At 44.7% G+C, this 24,419-nt stretch overlaps 1 protein-coding gene across 5 annotated transcripts; it reads left to right on the top strand.

Moving 5' to 3' along the window:
• The first annotated feature begins 1,322 nt into the window (after nucleotides 1–1,322).
• Nucleotides 1,323–6,405, top strand: LOC123398205 (protein PELOTA 2-like). Of its 5 annotated transcripts, XR_006610109.1 has the most exons (9): nucleotides 1,326–1,639; nucleotides 1,758–1,976; nucleotides 2,619–2,691; nucleotides 2,861–2,899; nucleotides 3,132–3,226; nucleotides 3,893–4,199; nucleotides 4,774–4,842; nucleotides 5,213–5,371; nucleotides 5,507–5,766. XR_006610109.1 is itself a non-coding variant. In XM_045092704.1 (8 exons), exons 2-6 carry the CDS (start codon nucleotides 1,813–1,815, stop codon nucleotides 3,939–3,941), a joined length of 420 nt encoding a protein of 139 aa, XP_044948639.1. In that variant the 5' UTR covers nucleotides 1,329–1,639; nucleotides 1,758–1,812; the 3' UTR covers nucleotides 3,942–4,199; nucleotides 5,213–5,371; nucleotides 5,934–6,405. The 5 variants fall into 5 exon arrangements, 4 of the variants coding, with proteins under 4 accessions (XP_044948640.1, XP_044948639.1, XP_044948638.1 ...); XM_045092704.1 differs by lacking the exons at nucleotides 4,774–4,842; nucleotides 5,507–5,766 and adding an exon at nucleotides 5,934–6,405 and having other exon boundaries at nucleotides 1,329–1,639; XM_045092703.1 differs by lacking the exon at nucleotides 4,774–4,842 and having other exon boundaries at nucleotides 1,329–1,639; nucleotides 1,752–1,976.
• Nucleotides 6,406–24,419: the final 18,014 nt, after the last annotated feature.

The following is a 24,419-nucleotide window of genomic DNA, read 5'->3' on the forward strand; positions in this document are numbered from 1 at the left end:
TCATTTGTTTGTAATTACACAAAAATGGAGTTTTCTTTGTTTTTGTAGTTACACAAAAATGGAGTTCACTAGTGGAATCACATGTAGCGGAGTTGTTCAATCAATCGACAGGAGGAAATTGATATATGCACTAAGCACCACAAAGTTGTGTAACAAGAAATAGAGGAAAAACTGAAGGTAGAGGCAAAGAAGGAGCTCTGAATATTTTTAGCTGGAAAAGCGGATCGTGAACTCTTAATATTCCTAACCCAAGACCGCTGCAGCAAGGCTCGTCATACAGGAAACGTAGCTTCTCACCTCCAGTTCTCCTTGGGCTTACACCCGGATGCGAGGTAGGCGATGAGGTCCCCGTTGGTGAGCGTCCTTCGTCAACTTCGTCGTCTCCAGAGGGGTTGGCCGCCACGGCCCCGCCGCGCCGACGCGGTACATCTCCACCCCCACCTCATATAAAACGACCAAGAATCACCTCTACAACTCGCCGCCCAAGGCAGGATCTCCGTCGACACCTCGATGGCATCCCCTTCACCCCCTCCTCCTCTGCAACCATCATGGAGGTCGGGTGGAACGCAAAGACGAGAAGATTTTGGGGGCGCGGATCTGAGGAGGGCGCCTTTTGCGGTTGCGAGCGCCGGATTGTCTGGGATGAGACGATGGGGCGGCGGCAGCGACGGCGGCGGGGGCATAGCCCACCCGGGAAAGGGAGGAAGGAAAGGGGAGATTTTTTGACTTGCGCTGGCGGCTCTTTTTTTTCTCCCAGCGATCTCTTTTTGTCTGCTAGCGATCAGACGTGGCATAGCTCAGATAACGCCCATCCCGCGTAGCTTAATGTGTTTGATTTCTCCCTGCTCGGAAGGAATAGAAATATAGATACCAATACATGTGGCCACTTCTCCTCGAGGAGGGCCAGGAACTTCTTTTTCTAAAAGCTACATCAAAATAAATTTTGGGTCTAACAATTAAAAGATCAGACCTGAGAGTATTACCTGGCCAAGGAAGCTGATTGCTAGCAGGAATTTGTTGAACCTATTGATTCTTAATAGAAAGACCAAAAAGGATATCATGGGAGTCCAAATTTAAATCACCTGCAGCAATGCTAACTTGATAAGGAAGATCTTTGTTTCTATCAAAAAGAAAATCATTTCTAGCTTTCCAAAGACACCACAAAAAAATTAGTATATTCTTAACAAAACCGTGTGGGTGACTCATCTCTACTCTTGAAGCAGGATTGAACGTCGTGATAGTTCGACGAGAGCTATGGTCCGACCTCTCGATCCCACCTCCCTTCGTTCGACCTCCTCCTCCTACTTAAAAAAACTGCAAGAAAGAAAAAAAGAGACCAGCCCACGATGCATACCTCCCACCCCAAACCAGACCAAACTCCAACTCCAACCAACCCGAGCTCTGTCTTCCCGCAACCCCCAATCAAGCCGATCTCCTCTCCCCCGCCGCCGGCCTCCTCTCCCCTCACAGGCCATAGCGTCGCTGCCGACCAACTCGCCCCTACCACCGTCGGCGAGCTTGTCTTCTCTCCTTCTATCCAGCAGATCAGGCCGAAACCCTAGCTATCTAGCCCGACGCCATGGCGACCACACGAGGACCTGAACCCGGCCATGGATGGCGCGGATCAAATCCACAGGAGGTGGATCCTCCAAGACCTACCTCCTCCCCTTTCTTCTTGTCGATTTCTTCAATTTTCTTAAGTCTGATTCATTTTTCATTTTTTTTCTTTTTTTGCATCTGGTCTGGTCAAGGAGCAGGACGCCATGCACAAGGATCCCACGGCCATAGCGATCTAGCAGGCATCAAAGGAGGATGCTGTCCATGGCAACACGGGATCCGGCAGCCACGGTCACTAGCGTCGTCGACCTGGCTTGGTCGGGCCTCGAAGGGGATCGCATGCGTTCCCACAACCGCGAGCGGCGCGCCTCTCCTTTTGCTGATCAACTGCAGCGCGGGGTGTTTGTGTTCTATCACAGGTACTCTCTCTTTTCCGTCTTATTTTTTCTGTACTTTATCCTCTTATATTGGTGGCTGCTAATTTCACTGTCTACTCGGAGGAAGAAGCTTTGTTTCAACTCATAAAGTGTCACATATACCTTAAGCTATCAAATCACACCCTGTATATTTTTTGAACGACCCGCTTGCACTAGGAACAAGGCTTCGAATTGGTTAGTATCCTGGAAACAGAACCAGCAGTGGTGAAGAACGGTAAAAGGCCTGAACAACTAAGCATAAATACGCAATATATCTGCAGAGGCGCATCTTTATTGCACCCATCTTTCTGTTTTTCATAAAAAGAATTTGAAGGATATATAGATCAATGGTAGCCAAGGGTAATTTAGAATCTATGTTTTGAGTTTGGAACCTACTTTTCTACAAAAGCCTTTCGTCTTGTCCTCCAAATCATGGTGTGCCTTCTTATCAAATCTTTTGTTTTTGTTCTTCTTGTTTTCCTGCACTATCAAAGATATATATTTCCTGGTCCAAAACTTCTAGATATATATTTGCTAAACGAGTGGTTGGTTTATGTATTTCCTGGTCCTCTATTTTCTCTTTGCTCTCTGTTTGATCCTAACGTTGCTGTTGATTATTCTATTGTATATTGTTATTTGGTATAGGCATAGTTTGAAGGAAGTTTTGGACACCCCAGGTGTGATGTCACTGATAAAAGATACAAAAGCGGCACAGGAGGTAAGTCTGATTTAGAACTCCCCGTTGTCAATATATACCGTAACTTACACGTATGATTCCTTCTGAAGAAGTTCCATATCTTCATTAACTACATATGACAGACACTTTCAAAACAGATTCTAAATGCAGCTGCTCAGATCTCGTCTTGTATTTCTGTTGTAATTTGCAGGTGCAAGCTTTGAAAGAGTTCTTCGCTATGCTTACTAATGTAAGCCTCTTGAAACATGCGAGTTTATAACTAATGGCTTTTGTCATGTTCAGTACATTTAACTCATCTGATATGTTGCTATTGCTTAGATGTTGACCATACCCCCCCCCCCCCACACACACACTCGTATTTCAGATAAGAAGAACAATTACAGTACTGATTTTATATGTTTATGATTCTGCTTAGTTCAAGCATATCTGATTAGACTTAAATGTTTGTTGCTTAATTGCAGGACTCAGCCCGAGCGTGTTATGGACCTAAGCATGTTGAGGTCGCACATGAGCGCCTTGCAATACAAACTCTTCTGATGACAGATACTTTGTTTCGGTAAGTCATATTTACGAAATTGACTATATTCAGTTTGGAAAATGTGATTGGTTTGGTATTAGAACAAGTGGCAAACTACAGCCACAAAACTCGACAAAGAAGTCTTAATGTAACAAAACTGTGCAATGTGGCCATTGCTGTAGGTTAATTAAGCTTGCTTGCCTAACCTGCTATGGATGAATGGTGTGGCTCCCAGGAAACATTAGATTAATAATTGAGATAGCTTGGTGTAGCCTGCTTTGTTCAGTTGAAATACGTTTGCTACACGAGCTGATTGCTGATCGCTACTCTTGATGTTGAAGATGCTATTGACTGTGAATCCATATTAGGCTATTTACATATAGGATTGGAAGGAATCACATCTTGTGGTAGTCACTATTTTTTGCATTTTCAAATTAAAAAAAATGCAAGAAAAAATAGCAGGCTTCTCTTTCAATAGTCCATTTTGTTAGCCTGGGCATATCAATAGTCCATATTTGTTAGTCTGGGCATTGCAAGGGAGGTTCCCCATATTTGATGCGTGGCTTCAAGCCAAATGTCTGTATGTACATGTGCTTCCTATGCATCCAATATGACCTGAAAATTGAAACAGAAGTTCATGAGTTGCAATTTGCCTGTACAGTCTTGTTACTTATTTATTTGTTCTCCTTCTGTTTCCCCTTGTAGGAACACGAACATCGCTAGCAGTCACCAACCACTCATTGTTCCCAACTAGATATGCTTCAATCGTCATTCCCGCCTCACGTTTCATGAAGCAAGGAGATGTTTTCTGCCTCTCATTTTTTGTATATAGAAAAGAATACCATTTTGTTATGCTACTGGCCTTTGTTATAACATTCTGGAAATGTTTTGGTTCATGGGATAACCAAGTCGGTATCATCATACTTATACGACTGCTTGGCAATTTTCATGTTTGCAGATATATCATTCTAGCGACCAGTACATTAAAAGGACAGTTCTTCTACAAATACAGGTCGCATTCCTTAACTGCCTGATTGTCTGATATTGATTAATCTTGTTTTCATGCTACATACTCCCTTCATGCCTAAATATTTGTCTTTTTAGAGATTCAACTATGAACTACATACAAAACAAAATGAATGAATTTACATTCTAAATTATATCTATATACATCCGTATGCAATTCATAGTGAAATCTCTAAAAAGATAAATATTTAGAAACGGAGATAGTAGAATGATCCGTGGCTTTTAAGGCACCATAATTGTTCTTCTCCAGCAAATGAATTTCTCACATGCGCATGCTAACGCAATACCTCTTTGATTGTCTACCAAGCTACATAAATGCTATCTGCCAAAGATTTAATGTTCAGTTGTTAACTACGAATATGATCTCTACCGTTGTACACATGAATATTCTTCTAAAATAAAAAATTAATATGAAAGTCCATCTGAGCTTATACACAATATTGGAAGTAGTAGTGTGAGGGAAGCCAAGCAAGTATCCGTCGAGAAAAAATGGTTACAAAACTTTTGTACTCCTTAATTCAATCAAAAGAATAAATCAATTATATTATTACTTATTTCAGAGAAGGATGTGCTTAGTGATGTATCAAATGCATAACGTGAGTTGGATGTCGAAGATTTCGGTTTACCAGGTGTTGAAAATAATAAAATGATGCATATACTTGTTTTACTACAATTCGTGAATGAGTACACTTTGTCGTCCTTTGTCATATAAGATCATCTTCTCTGTCATCAAAAGAAAAGGTTCCTGAGCAAGCGGACATTAACACTGATGAATTGGTTTTCCTAAAATACATTCTGAATTATTAATAGTTCACTTCCCGTCAATTTTTCAAGATAAATATTCTATAATTTGATGATAGTTGATGTGGTTGAAATGGTATATAAGTTCTGTTACTGCATTATGACATGCATAATTAAAAAGTGTATATTGGTAAGGACATGCATTGCACTTACATGTTTACTAGCATACAATTCATCAGTGTTGCACATTGATGGCAGGAATACTACTAGAGGATCATAACAAGGGGAAAGGATAAGGGAGAAGGGGACTCTACAAAGAAAGGACAAGAAGATGGCCCTGAAAAATGAGTAGCCGGAGAACAAGAAGCTTATTGTTGACTTCCTACAGAAATATCATAACACGTGAGAAAATTGCTGGTGAGAACATCACACATGTTCTTATAGTTTTTAAATGAAAAACTTGTGTGTTCATCTCTTTTTGAATAGAATAGTAGATAATTGGGCATAGATATTTAAGAATGCTTAGTGCAATTAATCCCTTTTGTCTTGCAGTACTTTATACAAGGATTCGATTATTGGAATAGGAGAGCCTAGCAGTAAAACATCAAGGCTCTGTATTATATTGTTGGCCAAAGTTTATAGATATGTACATATACTGATCTATTTATATTTACATCACTTGAGATGGTTGACTTGGTAATGCTACAAATCAGTATTTCTACTTCTAGAGAAATGTATGTTAGTTTTCCGAATAACTGCTATTCACCTTACATGATTCCTTGAAGTCATAATAACTTGGATTTGATATGACACCAGACTTTGTTTGTTGGAAAATGGCATTCGAATTCTTTTTTTCCAGAGGGAAAATACTCTTTTGGATGATAAATATATTCCAAAGCAATATAATTGTCATTCGATTCACTAATTCATGCATTATCGACAGTGAGAGATGCAGAGAAAATGTTGTTTTTTTTGTCAGGAGAAAGAGAATTTATTAATCAAGTGGTAGTCAAGTCTGCATTACAAAGATCAGGCACCTCGTCTGGTCCTCACTGAAGTGACTAAAGCCACACGACAGTGCGCTTCTTTATTCTACCAAAATTTGCTAAAAATGGTTAACTGAGGTTTGTTCCCGCCTAACATGCTTGACTAAAAATTCCTACTTTCTTGTCGAGAAACGGAAATGATGGTATCCAAGAATGAAGCGAAGTGGGAGAAATACATCGGAGTTTGTGAACTTTTTTTTATAGAAAGACCAATTGGTTTAATACTTGGTCCCGAAACTTCACTTTATGATTTTGTAAATAAATGACATGGCATCCAATATTCACTTAGATTATTTTTTTCACATGCCTTTGTGGTTTAAATTCCATGTGTTAGACAAGCATGTACTATTGATCTTTAGTTTCTATGTATCATCATCAGATTTCGGTAAGAGTTCGAGCATCTTTTGTTTTCATTTTCTAGAACCAATATGTTTTGATGCGTTTGCTTTGACCAGACAATGTCAATGAGCCGAGCTTAAGAAAATCACACGAAGCATTTATTTGAATAGCCTGGTAGTCCAAAATCCAAATAGTTCAAAAACGCGCACCTACATATGAGTGTTACCAATCCATAAATCAACAAATGACAAGTATAGCAAGAGATAGCTTATCACGTCATAGTGAAAATGTATGAATTGAAGTAGAGTGGTGATACCAAAGCTAGAGCAAGGAGTGGACCGAGAATAAAGAGGGCAACGAAAAAACATTGTTATGTTGTCCCGTGGCAACGCGCGGGCATTTAACTAGTTTGAATAAAAGCAGTAAGCACCGAATGCATCGTAGCATGGCCTTGAATTAAAACATCAGCTTTGAGGAACCAAGGAGAGGAAAACCAAGCCGTGCGAGCAAAATGACAAAGGAAAAAAAGGTGAAACTCATCCTCCGGTTGACCACATCGACAACACATTTGAGAAATATGAATCGAGAAACGACCATCACGCATACCCGTAGGCAAATATTTTCTCAAAAGTCTCCAGGCAAAAGTTTGTGTTAGAGCATATATCTCCATATGTGGTTTTGGTAATTGATGACAACTCCTATGGACTAATGGTTGCTTCAAGTTATATTTATAGGACTTGTCCATAGGCACTTCTTGAAGTCCATCTGTTGGGTTCAAGGAGTTTATATGTTGACCAAGATGTTATTCAAGTTATTATCCAAAGAATGGTCATAGAAACACTAGGTTGATCAAGATCTCAGACAAAGAGTAAGTTAAGATGATCAACACACAAAGCGTATAAGATGTACCGAGAGGGATCAAGTGATCCCATGGTATGGTAAGCATTGTCCATTACGTGTTTGTGTACTAACCCATAGTCTTTGTGAGACTCCTATGTGGGGGTTAGGTGTGTTTCCATTGGGCTTGCGTCAAAAGGAAGATCTCATACAACCCATGAAGGATGACGTCAAGTGGTGATCGTCATCAAGATTGTGGTGTGCAAGTTCAAGTGGATCAGCACGAATATATCATTGAAACTATTGTCAATGATCATGTGTTGATAAGGACAATCTCATGTGCTAACAAGGACAAGATCAAGATAAGCATTCCTGAGCACTACATGCTTGATTCTTGTGGATGTTCACATGGTGGATAGGACAAGATCAAGATAAGCATTTTTGAGCACTACATGCTTGATTCTTGTGGATGTTCACATGGTGGACAGGACAAGATCAAGATAAGCATTCTTGAGCACTACATGCTTGATTCTTGTGGATGTTCACACATGGTGGACAAATGAAGATAAATACATAAGCTAGGCTTTCCGCATTCTGTATGGGAAAGCTACTTGAAGACTTCATCATGTCTTGCTTTCAACTTGAGCCAAGAAGGAACAACAACATCAAGCTCAGGTGAAAGGGCTAACTCAAAGGTATTAGTTCCTTTGACGTTAGTTGTGCGGAGTGATGATCAGCGAATAAAAGTATACACTCAAGTATGGATCATCAGTACTCTTTTATGATTCTTGAGTCCTTAGGGATCCCGCACTATTAAGAGGGGATCACAGGTTTTGCGATGAACTTGCTCAAACTACATCATCACTTTCTGCTCACACCACATCTCCACTGCTTTGCTGTTATCTGTAAACAGAACCAGTGCCTCGGACATCCGGCTTCCTCCGGACGTCCGAGGGCCGGACGACCGACTACCTCGGAAATCCGGAATCCTATACCAGAGAAATTAGAGCCATTTAACTCAGACTTCCGGCTCCCTCCGGACGTCCGAGGCCTGGATGTCCGGCCAAGTCCCGGAAATCCGGAAGCCTGCACTAGTAGAAGTTGAGTTCTATATCTCGGTAATCCGACTCCCTCCGGACGCCCGAGGGCCGGACATCCGGCCAAGCTCCGGAAATCCGGAGGTCAACACCAGTAGAATGTGTGCACTATATCTCGGAAATCCGGCTTCCTCCGGATGCCCGACTACCAGATGTCCGACACCCATCGGAAATCCAGAAGCCTCCACCAGTAGAACTTGTGCTGTATAACACGGACTTCCGGGCCACTCCGGACGTCCGTATACTGATGAATTCAAATATGTTCAGGCACACCTACAGGCCTCAGACGACCGACCCCTGTCGGACATCCGGTCGCTGTTTAATTCAAAATAGTTTCAGTCGTATCTACAGGCCCCGGACGACCGACCCCTGTCGGACGTCCGACCCCTCGCGGTCGCCCGGACTTCCGACAACTGTCGGACGTCCGGACCCTGTGTGACTTAAAGTGTCCCCAACGGCTCTTTTTCTCTCCACTCTATAAATACCCCCTCCCACTTCGTGAGAGCAGAGCCCAACACAGCCTTATCCTCATAAGAACACACTTCCATCTCACACACATTTGCTCACTCCAAATCTTAGATCCCAAGAGCATTTGTGAGCCCTTCTGAGAGTTGTTTCAATCAAAAGATAGATCGTCTCCCTCTCCTTCTCTCAACCCAAGCTATTTGTGATTTGAGCAAGTTTTGAGCATTCCCCGTGATCTTGTTACTCTTGGAGGTTGGAGACTCCTAGGCGGTAGGAGTTCTTCGGAGAGGAATCAATTCGTGTGATTTCCCCCGGAAAAGTTTGTGAGGGTTTGGAAGCCACCTCAAAGGCTTACCACTAGTGGTTGAGAAACGCCTTCGTGGTGTTATCTCAAAGGGAGAATAGGGTGAGCCTTCGTGTCATTGGTGTGCCTTCGTGGTAACATCCACCTCTCTAACGGTGAATAGCTTCCCTCCAATGAAGTGAACATCGGGATACATCTTCGTCTCAGTGACCTTGGTTATCCTTAACCCTAACTCCTTACTTGTGGTTTACTTGTGTTATTTGAGCATACATACATTGCATATTGCTTGTGCTCATTATACTGTGTTGGCCATTTCTTGTACAAGATTAATCATTCAAGCATACCCTCTATATCCACACGTACATACTTGCAGCCCTTGATATATCGTGTGATATAGTGTGATCTAGTATCTTGTGTTATTTACCTACTTGTCGTGTGATATAGCTCAAGTAAGTTTGTGTAACTTACTTGTGCTTGTTAGTAACTGCATTGTGCCCACCTTAGTAGATCGTGTTGTTGATACACGTTGCATTGCCTAGTGCATTTAGGATTTGTGCTTGACAAGTACCCTCTTAGTTTATTTCCGCATCAGGTTCAAGCCAAATCTGGAGAAGTTTTTAAATAGCATATTCACGCCCCCCTCTAGGCGTCATCGAGGTCTTTTCAATTGGTATCAGAGCAAGGTCTCTCTTTAATTAGGTTTCACGACCTAGAGAGTATCGATGTCGACTATTAGATTAGTGCACAATGACATCTTTGACTTTGATGGCACAAATTATACCCTATGGAGAATTTGTATGCTTCATCACTTTCGGGCCATGGGCCCAAATACTTTACGAATTGTTCTTGTAGGGATTGCCGACAAAAAGGATGATGCATCTTCATCTACTAATGAAATGTATCTTGATTGTGAGGCCTTTCTTGCCATTCATCGAACCATAAGTCCTGAAGTGTTCAAGTCTATCTCGACTTGCAAGTCAGCTCATGAAGTTTGGACTAAACTTGAAGATATATATGGTGGGTCCAATCTTGATGAAGACGGTATTATGATGAAGGAGTTGGTGCACGAGCTCTTCACTCTTTTCGATCTTAAAGAGTCCACCACTACTCCCATATCCGATTGCTTGCACACCTCAGCATCTTCAATCTCACAAGGTAATGACATGGTGAGTGAAGAAATATATGTTGATGAAAATGGCATAGCCTCTATGGACACGAGCATATCTAGCACCACACATAGTGTAAATTATTATGCTGATAGGTCATGCATTTCACCTAAAGATTCCTTGACAAATGTCTGTGGTGATATGCCTGCTTCCTCGTGTCCTCTTGATCAAAATATCTTGTTTCTCCCTAGTTTCTCTATGACTAACCATTTAGGGGAAATCAAGAAATATGAAGTACTTTTGGCTAATGAAGAATCTGATTCACCAAAAGAATCATCATCAACTCCTCCAGTTCACATGTGCCTCATGGCAAGAGGTAATAATGAGGTATCATCTTCCCTGTGCAATAACGATGATATTTGCGATGAGGATGATGATGATGACTTGACTGAAAATATCTATGTGATCAGTAAAATTCTTCATAAAGCTAAAAATAACTCTCTTCAAAGGTTCCAAGATGTTCTTGCTTACTTTGAAAACTGTAATGATTCACTTAATCATGAACAAGCTAAAAGTGAACAACTTGAACATGAACTTGAGAAGAGTCATCAAGCATGTAGAGACTTAAGATCTTCAAAATGAGATATTGAAGTTGCTCATGATAAACTTAAAAAGGATTTTGAGGTCCTTCTCCTTGAATGCAATAATGTCAAGGGAGAGCTCATCAAAACCTCTAAGATCTATGAGGAGCTTCAATCTACTCATGAGAAGTCTCTATTTGCTAATTAGTCCTCTCATATTGTTGATGATACTTGTACATCTAACTCTACCTCATTTGAAGTATCAACATTGAAGGAGAATGTTGAGCTACGTGCTCAACTTGATTTACTAACTAGCAATTATGGGAAGTTGGAAGAAAACCATGTAATGCTCACAAGCTCTCATGCCGATCTTCTAACATCCCATAATGTGCAAAAGTTAGCTCATGAGGCTATCATCACCAAGGTAACATCAAGCGAGCCTCATGTGGACAATGGCACTACTTCTAGTCAAAGTACTATATTTCCATGTGCTAGTCCTCGTAATTCGTCTACTCATAATGTTGCTACCTCGTGTGATGAATTACTTTCCTTGCCTTGTTGCTCTAACATTGAAGCTTACACTTCCTCTAGTACTTGCATTGATACTAACCGTGCAGAGGAAATCAAAGAGCTCAAGGCCCAAGTCACTTCTTTGAAGAAAGACTTGGAAAAGTGTCATGAAGGGATGCCCACACTCAACAACGTCCTGTGTGAGCAAACATCTCCAAATGACAAAAATGAGTTTGGAGTAAACTCAAACAAGAACAAGAGGGGCCTAGAACAAGTCAAGAATTCGGCCAAAATCATTTGCTTCAAGTGCAAAGTTAAAGGGCACCATGTTAGATCTTGCCCTCTGAAGACGAAGCCTCAAAGTCACAAGCAACAAGGGAAGCGGCCACAAACTCAATCACATATTCAACTACAAGTTGAAGAAAGGCCTCTTCCCAATAAGACCCAAACCAACACTCCCCAAGGTGAGAAATCAACTGGGAAGAAAACAAAGGGTAGATGTTGCTACTTATGTCGTGAGAAGGGTCACGTCGCTTCGTCTTGCACGAGAGGTAACTTATCCAACCCAATCACTATTGATGATACGTATTCCCTTGGGAAGGATAAGGTTGGTAATGTGTTTGCCAAGTTTGTTGGTACTCAAAATGGTGTCAAGAAAAGAACCATTTGGGTTGCCAAGCCTATTGTGATTAACCTCTTAGGACCCAACGTAGTTGGGGACCAACAAGCTCAAACTTGATCAATAGGTGACTATGGAGGACATTAGAGACTTGGATACATAATGAAGAATTAAGGGGTCTTCATCATTCATATTATCTCAAGCCAAGTCATTTGGATTATCGAGTTTCTATCTTATATCCAATGTGCCTCCTTGCGGTAACTTATACTTAAACTGTTTACATTGTTAGGTGCTTGCCCCTTTGCATGTTGTGGTTTTGTACCTTGCATGAGTTTGTATATGTTGTGCTTCCAACTTGCTTATCTTGAGTAATCGAGTATGTGTATGTTGGTTCGCATATCATGTACATGTGAGTCTTGTATTGAGCCTTTTGTGTCTTGTCTGTATTTTTGTTGGCTCTTGTGAGAGATTAATGGATTATCCCATTGTGGGGGAGTGATGTGCTTTGCACACCTCACAATCCTATAAATGTGTATACATGGGGAATACCACTTAGTTTTGATGCTTCAAGATTATCTAGTGTCTATGTGGTATGTCTTACTCATGAGAAATTCAAATTCTATATGGTCCATTAAGTATCTCTTGTTGGTTTTAATTTGCCACTTGTTAATGTTATTGGTTTATCACATTATGGGGGAGTAATATGCTATGTGCATATTACAAACCTAGAAAATGTGTACATTTGACGTATTGCCACTTAGCGTTGATATTGTAAACTATCTTGTTCCTAGGTGGCATGTTAGCTCTACAAGTGTCATTTGCTTGCGTTCTATGGGTAAAGATGATCTTGGATATATTTGTGATCTACCAATGAGTATCATTTCAAAAATACTTCTTGCCCTTGACAATTGGTATTCCCATCATATGATTGGAATTGATAATCATCTTTACACTGGATTTTGTGTTTCGTTTGTCTTTCTTGCCTCTTATGAATCTATTTTTAACATGTCTAGTGTGGTTATAGATATAGAGAAAGTGATGATCCCATCGTGTGCGTTTTGTATTCAAATGCAAATTCTATATAATGCACGTCCCTTGGGGGAGCTATCCTATTCCCTTTAAAAACACTCTCTTTATTCACCCATCATAAAATCATTTGATCCCCATCAAGTGTGCGTTGATGGGAGGCAAGTCTTGCTCTTTGTGATGCTTTGTGCCATCATGAAAATTTGTAGAGGGCTTTGTTTGTTGGAACCTAGCTCTCTCTTAGAAACTAGATACCTCTGTTTGTTTTCCTTCAATTGGTTTCTTGTTGCCTTCTATTTGACATGTGTCAATGGATATCTCATTCCTTGATGTATCTTTTAATTGATATCTTTCAAGTGATAGTTCTTTTGTTTTAGGATCTTATTGTCACTTGATATCTTGTCTTTTGATGACTTATCAACTTTGTGTTGAGTTGATTCTTGAGAGTCTTGAGCATGCATATCTAGCTACTATATACAACTTCTTTTGCTTGCTTTCCTCCTTTGACCCAATATATAAGGGAAACTCCACCCTGTCATAAATTGGCTAAAGTGTGCATGAAATTCAAATTCATATCTATATGCACATATGTGTGTGGAGTTTGTCCTATGTATTGCTGGTTTTCTAACTCTTTGGTCCCAATGAGTTTGGGCACCATTTTGTTTGTTTTGTTGTTCCAGGAACAACTGGAGATGCATTGGATGCTCGGCTCACCTATAAGGAAGATGTTGAGACCATGTGATTATTGGAGCCAAGTTAGGATGATCAAAGAACAACTATCTACTACATCAATCCAATGTTGTCTCGGTAACAAGTATCCACTTCATGCATTCTTTTCTTGCAAAGGACCCAACCTGTCTTTTCTTTTCCAGGTTGCATCATGGCATGAATCTCTTGATTTGTTCTCGTAGTACTTGTTTGCTTTCTCAAAGCATCCGAACGATGATGTCTTACTGCTAGTTGGGATGTCTTTGATGTTCGTATGTTGGAAGTTCATACTATACAATAAGAAAATATTAGGCCATGTGCTATGCTTCCAAGCAAAAGATCTCATTGATATATTTATGACTTCCCTTTTTGGATATCTAGTGTTCTTCCTTCTTGTAGCCATTTCGTGTGTACATCCTTCTTTGTGGATATATATATCATCATGATTGTCTTCTACTTAGAATCTTGGTCACATGAGAGAAGTTACATCTCTAATTGATATCCTCTTTTCTTTCACGTCCACCGCTGCATTTCCTTTTTCGGTTTTGGTGGCAACGTGAAAGGATTTCTTTTGAGTGCGTATCTTATTTTCCTACATCTTGGTGCACTCTTTGGCCGTGAAGATTATTTTCCTCATGCTTGTCTTGATGAGGGTTTTGCCATTTTCAATTAGTATCCCTCCTCTTGACAAGATTCTTACTTCCTATCTTCACAATGGGTTGTCACAAGCGTTGGTTCTTATTTTGTTTATTAATAAGCTTGTGAACCCATTTTCTAGTATGTGTGTGTGGAAATGATATGTCTTGCACTTTGTATCTCATATTCATCAAGACTATGTTGATGAGCAATGCTCATCCTTATCTTAAGTCTTCTCAAGTGCTTTGCCATGACTCACACACATTACTTTGGTTGAGCTTATTCTTAAGTTGCTTCCTTTACATGTTGCTCAACCATTAGTTTTGTGCAATTGATATGCCTATTGTTTCATCTATCTTCTTGCACTCGTTGTGTGTGTCTATTAATTCTGGGGGAGCAACGATCCTATTTTGTGCACCTGTGTCAAATACAAAAATCTCATATTAGTGCACAAATCATGGGGAGCTTCTCTAGTTTTTGATAAAGCACTATGTTGCCTCTATCATAATATCTTTTATTCATGTGGTTCGAAGGACCATATGATTGTTTGTTCCATCTGGAATTCTTTGATTGCTTGCCTCCATCTTTGTATGTCTTTGTGGCATACGATCCTTTTATTTGCAATCTTTGGGTCCTCAATATAGTTTGTTTTCCTCCAACTACTTATCATTGTATTTGTGTATTTTTCTGCACTCATTTGCTGAGAAGTACACACTTTTTGGAGGACCACCTACTATTTTGGCTTTCTAAACTTGTCGTCCATTTTGGCAATCGATGCCAATGGGGGAGAAGTTTAGAGAGTTTACTTTGGATATGTTTAGAGGGTTTTGCTTTTATTGCGTAAGCATTTACATCTTGCACACATGCATTATTACCTTGTATGTGTGTGCTTGGTTATGCTTATATCCTTATATAAACTCTCTTGAAGTGGTTGTCTTCAATTACCAAAATGGGGGAGATTGTTAGAGCATATATCTCCATATGTGGTTTTGGTAATTGATGAAACTCCTATGGACTAATGGTTGCTTTAAGTTATATTTATAGGACTTGTCCATAGGCACTTCTTGAAGTCCATCTGTTGGGTTCAAGGAGTTTATATGTTGACCAAGATGTTATTCAAGTTATTATCCAAAGAATGGTCATATAAACACTAGGTTGATCAAGATCTCAGACAAAGAGTAAATCAAGATGATCAACACACAAAGCGTATAAGATGTACCGAGAGGGATCAAGTGATCCCATGGTATGGTAAGCATTGTCCATTACGTGTTTGTGTACTAACCCATGGTCTTTGTGAGACTCCTATGTGGGGGTTAGGTGTGTTTCCATTGGGCTTGCGTCAAAAGGAAGATCTCATACAACCCATGAAGGATGACGTCAAGTGGTGATCGTCATCAAGATTGTGGTGTGCAAGTTCAAGTGGATCAGCACGAATATATCATTGAAACTATTGTCAATGATCATGTGTTGATAAGGACAATCTCATGTGCTAACAAGGACAAGATCAAGATAAGCATTCCTGAGCACTACATGCTTGATTCTTGTGGATGTTCACATGGTGGATAGGACAAGATCAAGATAAGCATTCTTGAGCACTACATGCTTGATTCTTGTGGATGTTCACATGGTGGATAGGACAAGATCAAGATAAGCATTCTTGAGCACTACATGCTTGATTCTTGTGGATGTTCACACATGGTGGACAAATGAAGATAAATACATAAGCTAGGCTTTCCACATTGTGTATGGGAAAGCTACTTGAAGACTTCATCATGTCTTGCTTTCAACTTGAGCCAAGAAGGAACAACAACATCAAGCTCAGGTGAAAGGGCTAACTCAAAGGTATCAGTTCCTTTGACGTTAGTTGTGCGGAGTGATGATCAGCGAATAAAAGTATACACTCAAGTATGGATCATCAGTACTCTTTTATGATTCTTGAGTCCTTAGGGATCCCGCACTATTAAGAGGGGATCACAGGTTTTGCGATGAACTTGCTCAAACTACATCATCACTTTCTGCTCAGACCACATCTCCACTGCTTTGCTGTTATCTGTAAACAGAACCAGTGCCTCGGACGTCTTCCTCCGGACGTCCGAGGGCCGGACGACCGACTACCTCGGAAATCCGGAATCCTATACCAGAGAAATCAGAGCCATTTAACTCGGACTTCCGACTCCCTCCGGACGTCCGAGGCCCGGATGTCCGGCCAAGTCCCGGAAATCCGGAAGCCTGCACCAGTAGAAGTTGAGTTCTATATCTCGGTAATCCGACTCCCTCCGGACGCCCGAGGGCCGGACGTCCGGCCAAGCTCCGGAAATCCGGAGGTCAACACCAGTAGAATGTGTGCACTACATCTCGGAAATCCGGCTTCCTCCGGATGCCCGACTACCGGATGTCCGACACCCATCGGAAATCCTGAAGCCTCCACCAGTAGAACTTGTGCTGTATAACACGGACTTCCGGGCCACTCCGGACATCCGTATACTGATGAATTCAAATATGTTCAGGCACACCTACAGGCCTCGGACGACCGACCCCTGTCGGACGTCCGGTCACTGTTTAATACAAAATAGTTTCAGTCGTATCTACAGGCCCCGGATGACCGACCCCTGTCAGACGTCCGACCCCTCGCGGTCGCCCGGACTTCCGACAACTGTCGGACGTCCGGACCCTGTGTGACTTAAAGTGTCCCCAATGGCTCTTTTTCTCTCCACTCTATAAATACCCCCTCCCACTTCGTGAGAGCAGAGCCCAACACAGCCTTATCCTCATAAGAACACACTTCCACCTCACACACATTTGCTCACTCCAAATCTTAGATCCCAAGAGCATTTGTGAGCCCCTTTGAGAGTTGTTCCAATCACAAGATAGATCGTCTCCCTCTCCTTCTCTCAACCCAAGCTATTTGTGATTTGAGCAAGTTTTGAGCATTCCCCGTGATCTTGTTACTCTTGGAGGTTGGATACTCCTAGGCGGTAGGAGTTCTTCGGAGAGGAATCAATTCGTGTGATTTCCCCCGGAAAAGTTTGTGAGGGTTTGGAAGCCACCTCAAAGGCTTACCACTAGTGGTTGAGAAACGCCTTCGTGGTGTTATCTCAAAGGGAGAATAGGGTGAGCCTTCGTGGCGTTGGTGTGCCTTCGTGGTAACATCCACCTCTCTAACGGTGACTAGCTTCCCTCCAAGGAAGTGAACATCGGGATACATATTCGTCTCAGTGACCTTGGTTATCCTTAACCCTAACTCCTTACTTGTGGTTTACTTGTGTTATTTGAGCATACATACATTGCATATTGCTTGTGCTCATTATACTGTGTTGGCCATTTCTTGTACAAGATTAATCATTCAAGCATACCCTCTATATCCACACGTACATACTTGCAGCCCTTGATATATCGTGTGATATAGTGTGATCTAGTATCTTGTGTTATTTACCTACTTGTCGTGTGATATAGCTCAAGTAAGTTTGTGTAACTTACTTGTGCTTGTTAGTAACTGCATTGTGCCCACCTTAGTAGATCGTGTTGTTGATACACGTTGCATTGCCTAGTGCATTTAGGATTTGTGCTTGACAAGTACCCTCTTAGTTTATTTCCGCATCAGGTTCAAGCCAAATCTGGAGAAGTTTTTAAATAGCATATTCACGCCCCCCTCTAGGCGTCATCGAGGTCTTTTCAGTTTGCACCCTAGGAAGCATATTTTTTATTTCCAAAATAATTTAAGAAGTTTTTTCAAATACAAAGAAACAACACTAGGGGCATGTCTAGGATTAACATGGATATCTTGTAAACACAGTTTATAAGCAGATTTGGAGGAACAAATACCATTTGGAGTAAGATCCCAACACAACAAATCTGGAACTTCATCATCAACAGTATGAGCATGAACAATAATAGAAGCGAGAGGTTGCTGGAAAAGCGAGAAGATAAGAGTTTGATTCAAAATCCTTTGTCCTAGAAGCCAAAAATCCTTAACCAATGCAGGGTACACAAAACCAGCTTGCTGAGGAATAAGATGATCATGAATGGAACTCCAATTATTACACCAAGGTGTGCTCCAAATGGAAATATTACCTTGCGTTATTTGATAGAAAGAATTAGTTTTAAGCTTAGGTAACATTTTGAGAATTGAAGCCCAAAAAGCAGATTCGGGAGGAGCAGGAATAGCAGTCAAATGGAAGCATCAGGGAAATACTTAGCTTTAAGCACAAGATACAAATGAGAAGAAGGGGCTTTTAGCTAACCTCCAAGCAGCAGATAAAATCAGACTTTCATTGATGGCCTTCAATTTCCTTACACCTAGACCTCCTTCATCTTTGGAGCTACAAATGTCCTTCCATGCTCTAAGCACTGCTCAAAAAATCTTCCAATTCAACGATTTATCACTACTCGGGGGGGGGGGGGGCAAGATTACGCCTTATCTTCACCATTTATCATTTGATTCCATTTATCGCTCTCACAAGCGATTTAGCACGAATCTATCGATAAATCTGGCCTATTACTGGCACTATGTTTGCAAAACTATGTTTATTTGTGTTTTGTGGACCTTGTTATGCAATATGTACTATTGTCCTATTTTGTTTGTCATTATACAAGGACTCAAAGGTTGGGAATCAAGGTAACGCTTTTGTCCAATATTCCTTTGTTCTCGAATATAACTTATTTCAGTGTTGCGGACATGGGATTTGCAAAAAAATGGTCGATTAATAGTCAATCGATAAAATCAATTAATCATCAGATTTCCGACTAATCTCTGTTGGACGCATGCATCCGCACCTGCAGCCCATGCAGCTCCGACGTGACCACGTCCCTCTCGCCCAACTACCTGCGCTCCTTTCTCCACTATGATCGCATGCAGCTAGGATCTAGGGACTTAGTTGGTTACTTAGTGTGTGCACGTTGTGCGTCTATACTGGTATATATATGTACTCCTCTCTGAATGAATACACTGTGTGTTTTGCTCCAGTTTAGTCTGTCTCACTATATGGTATCAGATACCTAGTTCTTCTTCGATCCGAACCTTCCGCTTCCGCTTCCCTCCCATGGATTTCTCTGATCTGACCTCCGGCGGCTCCTCTGACTCCAATCCGTTCGCCGCTCCGTCCAGCCTTCTCTCTGTTCCTCTCTCCACCATCCTCACCCTCAACATCCATGGTCAGATTCCCGTCACCCTCAACCTCACCCCTCCCAATTTCAAACTCTGGAGCTCCTTCTTCTACTCACTCTTCATGTCGTACGACATCTATGACCACGTCGACGGTACGGTCGACGTCGAACACCATCGCCACGATGTCACCTGGACACAGGTGGATCATTGCATCGTGCGTTTGCTGTATACCGTGATTTCTGACGAGCTCCGAGGTATGGTCCCGCAGGACAAACCCTCTGCTTATTCCCTCTGGACAGCCATCTGCAGCCTGTTTCTGGACAACCGCACCCAGCGCGGTCTGATCGCCCTCGAGGAGTTCCACTGTCTTCGTCAGGAGCACCTCTCCGTCATGGAGTATTTCACCCGCCTGCAGACCCTCGCCGACACCCTCCGCGATTGTAGATGGCCGTCACGGACCGTGGCCTCGTCTCCAACATGCTGCGCAGCCTCTCCAACAAATTCAGCCACGCCATCTCCACCATGACGTACGACAAGACGAAACTTCCGACGTTTCTTCAGGCGCGCTCCTATCTGCTCCAGGAGGAGCGACGCATCGATCGCGCTGCGGCCCACGAGCCCGCGACCGCGCTCCACGCTGCGGCTCGCGCGCCCGCTGCGGTGCCCACCGCGCCTCCCGCTCCTCCAACCACGGCCCCCTCCACCAACACCGGCGCCAACGCGGCCGCAAGCACCGCAAGGGCGGCTCCGGCGGCGGCAACGCTGGCTCTGGCTCTCCTGCCGGCCACGGCGGGCCTAGCGGCTCCGCCCCTGCCATCTTCCCCAACAACGGTCACCCCTCCGGCGCGCCCCAGCGCCCCCAAGCGCCCTGGTTCCCCGGGTTCAACCCTTGGACCGGCACGTTCCAGGCCTGGCCCGTGATGCCCCGCCCGCCCGGTGCCGGCCTACTCGGCTCCCGCCCATCCGCTTAGGGGCTCCTTGCGTCCACTGGTCCTGCCACGGCGCCTACGGCCCCCGCTGCTGCCTGGGACATGTCCTCGCTCCGGACCGCCCTCATGTCCATGCCGCAGACCTACTCCGGCGGCGGGGACTGGTTCTTCGACACCGGGGCCTCCTCTCACATGGCCGCCGATCCTGGTATGCTCTCCACTTTCGTCCCTCGCCCCACGCATCCAGGCATCATCGTCGGCAACGGTGCCACCATTCCCGTCACCCACTCCGGCGATGCCATAATTACCACTCCTTCCTCCTCTCTCAATCTTCGCCATGTGCTAATTTCCCCTCATCTCATCAAAAAATTAATTTCTGTTCGTCAATTCACCCGTGATAATTTTGTTGTTGTCTCATTTGACCCTTTTGGTTTCTCAATTAAGGGTCTCATTTCCGGGACGGTGCTCCTCCGATGTAACAGCTCCGATGACCTGTATCCACTCCGCCCGACCACCAACGTCCATCAGCCCCACGCCCTGCTCGCCGCTGTCTCCACCGACCTGTGGCACCAGAGACTAGGACACCCAGGACGCGCCGCGCTCTCTGCAATCACATCATCCTTTGAATTTCAGTGTAATAAAACGCAGGCCCATACTTGCCATGCCTGTCAGATTGGCAAAAGTGTCCGGCAGCCATACTCTGCCTCTTCCACTATTGCTACCGCTCCTTTTCATTTGTTACACTGTGATGTATGGACATCTCCAATTGTTAGCAACTCTGGTTTTGCTTATTTTTTGGTTGTCTTGGATGATCGCACTCATTTTACCTGGACCTTCCCTCTCCGTCGCAAATCTGACGTGTTCGAGATTCTCGTTTCTTTCCATGCATTCGTGAGCACCCAATTTCAGCGTCCGATCCTTGTGTTCCGGACTGATAACGGCCGCGAATTCGACAACCGTGGCTTCCGCACCTTCCTCGCCATGCACGGCATCACCTTCCAACTCTCCTGCCCATACTCCTCGCCACAAAACGGCCGTGCCGAACGCATCATCCGCACCCTCACCGAGGGCCTCCGCAGCTTACTCTTCCACGCCTCCGTACCCCCCAAATTCTGGCCCGACGCCCTCGCCACCATGACCTTCCTCCTCAACCGACGGCCGTGTCGCCCACGCCAGCTCACCACTCCATTCGAGCTCCTTCATGGTTCTCGACCCTCCTATCAACACCTCCGTGTCTTTGGCTGCTTGTGCTATCCGAACACCACCGCTACTTCCCCACACAAGCTCGCCCCCCGTTCACGTGCATGTGTCTTTCTTGGCTATCCTCCGGATCATGCCGGCTACAAGTGCTTCGATCCGTTGACTGGTCGTCTTTATCTCTCACGCAGTGTGTTCTTCGACGAGCACGTCTTTCCCTTTGCGCAGGTCTCCGCATTCCCAGCCTCGCCGTCAGCTCCGCCTTCACCACTGCTCTATGATGACGGGCATGCCGCCGTTCCTCCTCGCTCTCAGCGGCGTACCCGCGTCGGCGCGCCCACGTCGCCTGCTACCCCGCCTGGAACAGCTGACGCGACCTCTGCCTTGCCGGGCTCCCTCGGCTCGGCAGCCGTACATGCGACCCTGCCCGATGGCTCAGCTGCGCCGGCCGTCAACTCGCCACCGTCATCGCCAGCTAGCTCGGTCGTCTCATTCGCCCCAGCCGCGGGCTTGCCACGCTCTCCGTCGCTCCCCGTCGCGTCACGCGCGACCACGGCCTCGCCATCGCCTTCTGATGGATCGCCCGGTTCTTCCGCCCTGGACGCTGGCTCTCCGTGCTCGCCGTCGCTCTCCGCTGCATCACGCTCAACCATGACCTCGCCGTCGCCCGACTCTTCCACCGCGCCCGCAGCCTCCCTGCGGTCCCCGTCGCCCTCCATCCACTCGCCTGCGGCCCCGGCCTCTTCTCCAACCCCACCAGACCCCGGTCACCGCATGCACACACGCGCCATGGCTGGTGTCCGCCGTCGCAACACCAAGTATGATGCAAACTACGTTCTTACAGCCAGTACTACTGCGCTTTCACCGCTTCCCACATCTGTGTGTGCTGCACTTCGTGATCCTGCTTGGCGTCTCACCATGTAAGAGGAGTATGACGCCCTCTGTGCCAATCGCACATGGACTCTCGTCCCTCATCCTCCCGGTGCCCACCTTATCTCTGGCAAATGGATCTTCCGACATAAGCTGCGACCTGATGGCTCTCTCGACAGATACAAGGCCCGCTGGGTCGTGCGTGGCTTTTCTCAGCGGCCCGGGATCGACTACACCGACACGTTCTCCCCGGTCGTCAAGCCCGCATCGATCCGGCTCGTTCTCCAGCTCGCAGCTGCTCGCTCGTGGCCATTTCACCAACTCGACGTCAAGAACGTGTTTCTCCATGGCGACCTCACTGAACATGTCTACTGTCAACAGCCGGCTGGGTTCGTCGATGCCTCGCGCCCCTCTGACGTTTGTTTGCTGTCCAAGTCCCTATACGGACTCAAGAAAGCTCCCCGGGCATGGTTCACCAAGTTCGCCGGCTGTCTATGTACGTTGGGCTTTGCGGCGACACGATCCGACGCGTCCCTATTCGTTCTCAAGCAAGGACACATGGTCGCCTACCTTCTGTTGTATGTCGATGACATCGTGCTCACTGCATCCTCCGACGCTCTCCTCCGATGGATCATCAGTCAGCTACACTCTGCCGTGTCTCTGAAAGACCTCGGGCCTCTCATGTTCTTCCTCGGCATACAAGTGCAACGCTCCAGCCGTGGCTTCCTTCTGCACCAAGCCCAGTACGCCGAGGACCTTCTGGAGCGCGCCGGCATGACCTCGTGACACCCCGCCCCGACGCCCGTCGACACCAAGGCCAAACTCTCGGCTAACGCCGGCGACCCTGTCGAGGATGCCGCCTTCTATCGCAGCATCACTGGAGCTCTGCAATATCTCACTCTCACGCGCCCAGATTTGACATATGCAGTTCAACAGGCATGTCTTCATATGCATGCGCCTCGTCAACCACATTGGGTGATGGTCAAACGCATCCTACGGTATGTGCACGGCACCACTGCGCACGGGCTCTCCATCGCCACCACACCGCCGACCGATCTGGTCGCTTATACCGATGCAGATTGGGCGGGCTGCCCCGACACTCGCCGCTCGACCTCTGGATACTGTGTCTTCCTCGATGGCACGCTCATCTCGTGGTCCAGCAAACGGCAGCCTACTGTCTCTCGGTCAAGCGCCGAAGCTGAATATCGAGCAGTGGCCAATGCGGTTGCCGAGTGTTGTTGGGTGCGCCAACTACTTGACGAGCTCCATTCTGACTTGGACAAAGCTATTGTTGTCTTCTGCGACAACGTCTCTGCTGTTTATCTTTCACATAATCCCATACATCATCGACGCACTAAACACATCGAGCTTGACGTTCATTTCGTCCGCGAAAAGGTTGCGCTTGGCCATGTTCGTGTTCACCACGTCCCAACCAGCCAACAATTCGCTGACATTATGACGAAAGGCCTCCCTGCTGCAACCTTTGCGGAATTCAGTTCCAGTCTATGCGTCGTTGACAGCACCACCGACGCTCACACTGCGGGGGGGGGGGGGGGGGGGGGGTGTTGGACGCATGCATCCGCACCTGGAGCCCATGCAGCTCCGACGTGACCACGTCCCTCTCCCCCAACTACCTGCGCTCCTTTCTCCAGTATGATCGCATGCAGCTAGGATCTAGGGACTTAGTTGGTTACTTAGTGTGTGCACGTTGTGCGTCTGTACTGGTATATATATGCACTCCTCTGTGAATGAATACAGTGTGTGTTTTGCTCCAGTTTAGTCTGTCTCACTATAATCTCTAATCCCAAGCTGACCGAGACCCTAACGATAAGCGATATCCTCAACATTGGCTCTAAGACAAAGACTCTTTGTGGATTCATTTTCTCGAACACCTGTCCACCAAAAAATTCTAATAATAGACGCAAGCTTAGTAATGAATTTCTTAGTGAACAAGATAATAGGCATATAGTAGACAGGAATGGCCGAGAAAACAGAACGAATCAGCTCAAGAGGGCAGCATGAGAAAACATGTTGGCTTTATAAGAAGGCAATTTTTGCAGGAATTTGTCTAGACAAATTATAAGCAACAAC

Source organism: Hordeum vulgare, chromosome 5H, assembly GCF_904849725.1.
Source record: "Hordeum vulgare subsp. vulgare chromosome 5H, MorexV3_pseudomolecules_assembly, whole genome shotgun sequence".
Taxonomy (NCBI): Eukaryota; Viridiplantae; Streptophyta; class Magnoliopsida; order Poales; family Poaceae; genus Hordeum; species Hordeum vulgare.

Bases quoted from the DNA above. Each gene is read 5' to 3' on its own strand.
- LOC123398205 (XM_045092704.1), top strand. From the start codon at position 1,813: ATGCTGTCCATGGCAACACGGGATCCGGCAGCCACGGTCACTAGCGTC. The intron at 2,692-2,860 runs GTAAGTCTGATT...TGTAATTTGCAG, and splicing joins ATACAAAAGCGGCACAGGAG to GTGCAAGCTTTGAAAGAGTT. The intron at 2,900-3,131 runs GTAAGCCTCTTG...GCTTAATTGCAG, and splicing joins TCTTCGCTATGCTTACTAAT to GACTCAGCCCGAGCGTGTTA.